A 6,673-nucleotide genomic window follows, 5' to 3' on the forward strand; every position below is an offset into this window, starting at 1 on the left:
GGGAGGGAACCAGCGTGTCCCAGCCAGGGGCAGGGGGCTGAGCCACAGTTCAGTGCCAGCAGTGGCAGAGGGGACACGGGCACGGCCTGGGGCTGCTCCCAGCAAACAGCAGCTTTATTCACAGCACTGCTCCCTCACCCCCCTGCAGATCCCACTCCCCAAAACCACAGCCAGGAAACTCCCCACAGGCCACCAGTCCCCCCCAGAAACAGGTTTGCTGTCTCACAAGCCACTTGGGTCTTTTTTCCCCTGATTTGAGGACGATGAGGTTTTCCCTGTCCCGGGGGTTGTGCAAGCTCCTCTCCCCATGCCAGTCCAGTGCACACCCCTCCATGGACTCAGGGCAGCTGAAGTCCAGGAGCCACATGGTGTGGGAAGAGCAGTGGCAGCTCCGGGTTGCCCAAGGGATGGGATGGATACAGCCCTGGAGCCGGGGGGAGCAGCGTGGCCTCTCCCTGTGACCAGAGGTGGCTCAGGACCAAGAGATCACAAACTGCTCCCACATGGGCAGTGACACGGGGACCCTCAGCACCTGAGGGGGAGAAGGAAGGGTTGGCAGCTGGCAGTAGGTAGAGCTGGAGGGGTCAGAGCAGAGGGGGGTGTTCTGCCCCCATACAGAGCCACAGCCTGGCATGGTCCTGATCCCTCAGAGCACCTGAGAAGAGCATCCATGGCAGGGAGCTCCAGGAGCAGAGCTGTGCTGCTGCTCCTCTGAGCTCCAGCCCCATCAGCACATGGCCTTTCCTTCCTCCATCTCCCCATCCTCACTCCTGTCATGGTCTAATCATGCCCAGCCCTAGAGCAGTGACCCAGCCCATGCTGACAGAGCTGGTGCTGTGCCATTGCTGGGGACAGACCTCACCAGCCCCTCAGCTGCGTCCTGTCCCTTCCCACCCCCACCCCACAGGACAGGGACGAGCACTCACCTGGGTGTCACTGCGGTAGGAGAAGTCACTCACAATGGCACCGTTGGCCAGGACTCGCCGGGGAGGGCTGGTGACCCCCAGCACAGTCACAGCCTCCAGCAGGACCCCATCGAGGTGGGTGCTCGCCCGCAGCAGCTGGCTGAGCACGGCACCCTGGGGGACAGCGGGGATGTCACCGTGTGCTCCTGGGTCCCAACCACCCCATGTGCACACAGGGCTTTCCTGGTGCCCTGCTCCTCGTGCTGCCCCTCTGCCAGGCACTGAGCCCAGGGTGGTGGAGAGTACCCACTGTGCAGAGTGCTGCCAGTGCAAGAGCAGCCTCTCCGCCTGCTTGGGGCATCCTGAGGGGATGCTGGCCCCTCCACCCCACCAGCTGCTCAGTCTGGCACTTTTGGCACCACACAGCTCGGCTGCACCAGGGCACAGTGCTGCCTGTGACCACATGTGCCCCAGGGCCACCAGGACCCCCTGCCCAGATGCCCCCTGCAGCAGCCCCCCCTCACTCACGTGCGAGGCCAGGAAGAGGATCTCGGTGTAGTCCCCCCTCTCAAAGGTCTCCCAGCTCTCCCCATCATCCCAGAACAGGTCTCCCCTGGCGAAGCCGTCCGGGGTCAGCGCCACAACCAGGGCCATGCCCCTGCTGCGGGACTGGGCCGTGCTGAAGGCGGGTTCCTGGGGTGTGGGAGTGAGCACAGCTCGGGGCACTGCCAGAGCCACATTCCCCAGCCCCGCTGGACGGCACAGCCACAGCTGCCTCGGCACTGTCTGGTCTGCGGTGACGGCACTGCCACCACCCCAGGCTGGCCAGGCAGGTCACCGCGGTGTCACTGTGGAGCAGAGGGACTCACCTGCAGGGGCAGGATATGCCCTGCACGAACGTGGACGTTGATGGTGTCCAGGGGTGCTGGCAGGAGGATCCACTGCCCTTTGCTGTGGATGGTGGAGTCCTAAATGGTGACAGAGAGGGAAGAGCAGGCACAGGGTACTGTGTGCCCAAGGGGGCCATCACTGCAGCCCTCAGATGGCCAAGAGTGAAGGCAGGTGAGGCCTGGGACCCACACAAAGCCCCCACCCAGTCCCATGACACAGCAGGCAGCACCCACCCCTGCCAGGCTGTACCACGTCCCTGCTGGGAAGTAGCCGCTGACTTTGGTCTTTCCTGCCTCCAGCACGGGGGTGACAAGCAGCCCCCCGCCCCACAGGAGCTGGCGGTCCACGGCCCAGGTGTTGGGGTCTGTGGGGAACCTGGAGGAGGGAAGGGCAGTGCCAGGGAGACCCTACACCCACCTCCCACTGAGCCCGGCGGGACAGCACCCACCGGCCCCGGCTGGGCCAGCACTCACTCGAGGAAGAGGGGCCGTGCCACCGTCTCCCCAGCGGTGTGAGCCCGGTGGAAGAGGGTGTAGAGGAAGGGCAGGAGGGAGTAGCGGAGGCGCAGGGCGTTCCTCATGGCAGCCTGGGCAGCAGGGCTGAAGGCGTACGGCTCCTGCGGCTGCAGGGGAGAGGGGACGCTCATACCCCAGCCCGGGCCCAGCACCGCGGGCACGTGGCACTGCACCAGCCACCTTCCCGTGCACACTCGCTCGTCCCAGAGCCCCCTGCCCGGCAGGGTGAGGGCTCCCGGGGCTCACCCTGGTGCCGTGGTCGTTGTGGTTCCGCATGAAGGGGTAGAAGGTGCCCAGCTGTGTCCAGCGCACGCACAGCTCCTCGGACGTGTCGCCCGCGAAGCCGCAGATGTCGGCACCCACCAGCGGCACCCCGAACAGGTTGAAGAGCAGCACCTCTGCGGAGGGGGCACAGAGGGCACGGAGGCTCCGTGGTGCGGGGGGGACAGAGCCTGCGGAGCAGCCCCTGGGGGCTGCGGGGCCAGCGCAGGAGGGAAGCAGGGCTGGATGTGTCCCAGTGCCCTACAGCCTACCTGGTATGGAGTAGTAGAGCTGCTCCCAGTTGCTGCCGACGTCCCCTGTCCAGTGCCCGGCGTAGCGCCCGTGCCCAGCGAACGTGGAGCGTGAGATGACGAAGGGGCGCTTGCCCCGGACCCTCAGCAGCGCACTGAGGGCAGAGCAGGCTCTGCTCAGCATCGCCCCGATGGCGAAGGGGCTCAGCAGCTCCCACACCGAACCCTCCCCCACCTGCCCAGTGCCTTCCCTGTGCCCACGCTGCCCACGCTGGGGCTCTCTTCCAGCTCTGGCGTCCCCTGGGATGTGCAGGAGCTGCAGAGGAGCCCCGGGCTTACTTGTGGGAGGCGATGGCCTCGGTGAGCCCGTACAGGCTGTGCAGGTTGTAGTGGGAGGACAGGTACTGCTGGCTGGAGGCACAGATGGTCCCAGCTCGCAGACGCCCCCCAAACACACCTGTACAGGATGGGCCGTGGCAAAGGGCGAGTTCAGAGCCCACTCAGCTGGGACCGGAGTGTCCTCCGGGATCCTCCCGGCATCCCCACGGCCCCAGGTAGGGCTGGAACCCAATCCTGTACCTGGCACGTAGGGGGGCTGCTCCAGGTTGTTTTGGGGGCAGCCATCCTGGGAGCCCTCCACGAAGTTGGACGGCTCATTCATGTCCTGGGGAGCGAAAGGACGGGATGCCCTCTCTGCCACCCTGGGGCCCAGCAGAGGGGCAGAGAGGGAGCCAGGGAGCCGTAGCCGGCAGATTTGCCAGGGCCACTCACAAGCCACATGCCATCAAAAGGCACTTGGTCGTGGAAGTCCTTCACCATGTCGTGCCACCACTCGTGAGTCTCCGGATTGGTGAAGTCCGGGAAGACCGTTGGGCCCGGCCAGACCTGCGGGAGGGAGGCAGCAATGGGCAGAGCCCCCAGCCCCACACGCCACCCTGCCTTCCATCACAGCCACCCCCTGAGCATTTCCCTCCGGCCTTTGGGGTCCTGCTCGACCCCCCTCCTGCAGGGACCGGGGCTGCTCCCCACACCCACCTTCCCGACCAGGGGCTGCCCCGTGGCATTTCGGATGAACACCCCTCGCTTCAGTCCCTCGTCGTAGGGCTTGTAGGTGCCAGGGGGTCCTGAGCTGCTGATCCCGGCATCCTGGCAGGGCACAGAGCAGGGGCTTCACCAGCAAGGGCAGGGAACGGCCAGCCCTGCCTTCCTCAGAGGAAGCTCCATCACTGCCCTTGGGGCGGTGCAGCCCCGGTGCCGGCCCACCCGTGTGGGGTGTCACTCACCACGATCATGATGTATCTCAGCCCGCAGCGGTGGAAGTCCTGCACCATCTCTGGGTAGTCCTTAAAGCTTTTCTTGTTGAAGGTGAAATCCCTCTTGGCATCTGCGTAATCCAGGTCATTCCACTGGACATCCTGTGAATGGTGACACGGGTGGAGCAGGGACTCCTGCGCAGTGCCGTGGGACCCCCGCCCACGGAGCTCCCATCAACCCCCCTGTGGCCACCGTGGGACAGGGATTAGCCCAGACCTACCAGGGGGAAGCGGGCTGCTGTCATGTTGGCCACAACCTGCCGGGTGATGTCGGTGGATGAGTAGCCCCAGCGGCAGAGGTGGAAGCCCAGGCCCCAGTACGGGGGCATGAAAGGGAACCCTGGAAGTGGGAGGGTGGGTGCTGGCAGGGATGGCCCAGCATCACGCTGCTCCACAGCCCCACTCTGCCATGCCAGCTCTGCCACACTGCTCACAGCGCCCACGGCCCCACTCGTGGCTCGCCCGTACCGACGACAGCCAGGTACTGCCGCACCACGCTCTTGGGGTCGGGGCCCAGGAAGATGTAGAAGTCCAGGATCCCGCCCGTCGTGCGCCAGGTCAGGGCCGGGCTGGGCTGCAGGAGCACGTCTGGGGAAGCACAAGTGCCAGAGGAAGAAGAAGCTGAGGACAGGGACAGGGCCAAGCCCACGCCCGGCATCTCCACGGGACTCACCCATCGCGTTGCTGTTCAGCAGAAAGACCCCGTGGGCTGAACCGTCCTCCTCCATCACCAGGTAGAAAGGATGGGAGCCGTAGAGGTTGACCTGGGGCTGGAGCAGAGCATGGTGTGGTGCCAGCGAGGCTCTGCTGGAGACCCTGGCACCCACCCACCCACCCCTCACCTCCAGCCAGGAGGGTGCAAACCCAGGGCTTGTGGCACCAAACACCGCTGAGTCAGCAGAGCTCTGCCCTGAGCAAGAGCCCGGGAGTGCCAGGGAGGGGAACAGCTCCTGAGCAGCACAGAGCCCCAGGGGACAAAGCCTGGCCTGGGGACAACGGTCCCATGGGCTTGTGTGGGGCTGAGGCCAGGTCCCAGAGCTGAATCAGCACAGACACCCCTCCCCAGCCCCAGACTAGATGTGAGAGGCTGCGGGGCCACCCTCACAAGGCCAGATGAGCATCCTCACTCCCCTCAGCCCTGCTCCGTACCGCAGGCGCCATGTCCCGGTTCCAGAGGGTGACCCTGGTCCATGATGTGTTGAGGACCAGAGGCGTCAGGTGCTCCCCCAGCCCAGAAATGAAATGGGAGGGCAGAGAGGTGGAGATCTGCAGGAACTGGTCTGCGAAGAAGAGCGGGGCGACGGTGGTGTTCAACCTGCAGGGAAAGGGAGGCTCTGGCAAACAGCCGGGAGGAGGGAGACACACCGAGCTGGGAGCCCCCAGCATTGGGGAGGGATACGGATGCTCATCACCACGTGCAACAAAACTTTTCAGCTGAACTCTGGGATTCCCGGTTCCCTTCTCAGCCACCGAACTGCAGAGGGCGTCAAAGCCAAGCCCGCACAGCCACCAACTGCCGCCCACGACTGTCACCAGTGTCTCCTGCCATCACCAGTGTCCCCTGCCACACCCCTGCTCCCGGCCCGTGCACTGCGTGGGGTCCCCCTTCCAGCCTGAATCCCTCGGGAAGGCCAGGGGGGCAGGACGGGCACTCACAGGACTCTCCCTCCGCGCCGCCGGCACACGACGAGCCCGAAGGGGTCCTGGTTGACCCGCAGCCCGTAGAGCGTGGAGGGGGCTGCGCCGCCCACCCGCGGCGTGTCCAGCGGCACCTCATAGCGCGGCCGGGCCGGGTCCCGCAGCTGCGGGGACACGGCGGGGTCAGCGCGGGGCGGCCCCGCCGGGCCCGGGGCGGGGGCCGGGGCGCACCGTGAAGCGCAGGCGGGCGGGGGTCTCCAGGGCCAGGTCCAGCCGCAGCTCGTCCAGCGCTGCCGGCAGGAAGGCGGCGGCCACGCGGCGCAGCCGGGCCGTGAAGCCGCGGGCCGTGGCCGTCAGGTTCTCGGCGCGGTAGCTGCGGTACCCGCGGGGGAAGAAGCACCAGGGCGGGCCGGGGCCGGGCTCGGGGCTGTAGCAGCAGCCCCGCGCCTCGCAGCCCGCCCGCGACAGCAGCCGCTCGGGGCCGCAGTCGAAGCGGCCGCCCGGGGGAACCTGGCAGGCGGCGGGGTCGGGGCCGGCCCGGGCCGCGGCGGGGACGAGCAGCGCCAGCAGCGCGGCCGCCACCCCCGGGCCCATCGCCCCGGGCTCCCGGCACTGCGGCGGCACCGGCGACAGCCCCGCGGGGACCGACCCGACCCGGCCTCGCTGCAGCAGGACGGGCAGCAGGACCCGCGGTCCCCCCGGAAAGGCGGGGACGCACCGGGGACACCCCGGCCCCCGCCCCGGGGCGGGACAGAGAGGCGGGACCCGGGAACGGCCTGGGGCAGCCGGAGTGAAATGTAAACAGAAACGTACCCAAAAAATCGCCATGGTACATGTTAAATAAACATTATACCCTATGAGACAGATATTATACCCTACACCTGTTTGTTTTTTATATG

At 66.7% G+C, this 6,673-nt stretch overlaps 1 protein-coding gene across 1 annotated transcript; it reads right to left on the reverse strand.

Moving 5' to 3' along the window:
- Positions 1–247: 247 nt before the first annotated feature.
- On the reverse strand, positions 248–6,368 carry GAA (glucosidase alpha, acid). Its single transcript, XM_027904170.1, has 19 exons — positions 6,006–6,368; positions 5,793–5,938; positions 5,286–5,451; positions 4,810–4,906; positions 4,605–4,724; positions 4,358–4,476; positions 4,107–4,238; positions 3,859–3,969; positions 3,595–3,708; positions 3,403–3,487; positions 3,163–3,280; positions 2,845–2,978; positions 2,558–2,709; positions 2,270–2,418; positions 2,030–2,171; positions 1,775–1,873; positions 1,434–1,598; positions 927–1,079; positions 248–532 (listed from the first exon to the last, which is right to left on the reverse strand). Exons 1-19 carry the CDS (start codon positions 6,366–6,368, stop codon positions 473–475), a joined length of 2,625 nt encoding a protein of 874 aa, XP_027759971.1. The 3' UTR covers positions 248–472.
- Between the last annotated feature and the right edge of the window lie 305 nt (positions 6,369–6,673).

The sequence above is a fragment of the Empidonax traillii genome, unplaced genomic scaffold, assembly GCF_003031625.1.
Source record: "Empidonax traillii isolate 1590-97213 ecotype Southwest subspecies unplaced genomic scaffold, ASM303162v1 scaffold1015:size517714, whole genome shotgun sequence".
Taxonomy (NCBI): Eukaryota; Metazoa; Chordata; class Aves; order Passeriformes; family Tyrannidae; genus Empidonax; species Empidonax traillii.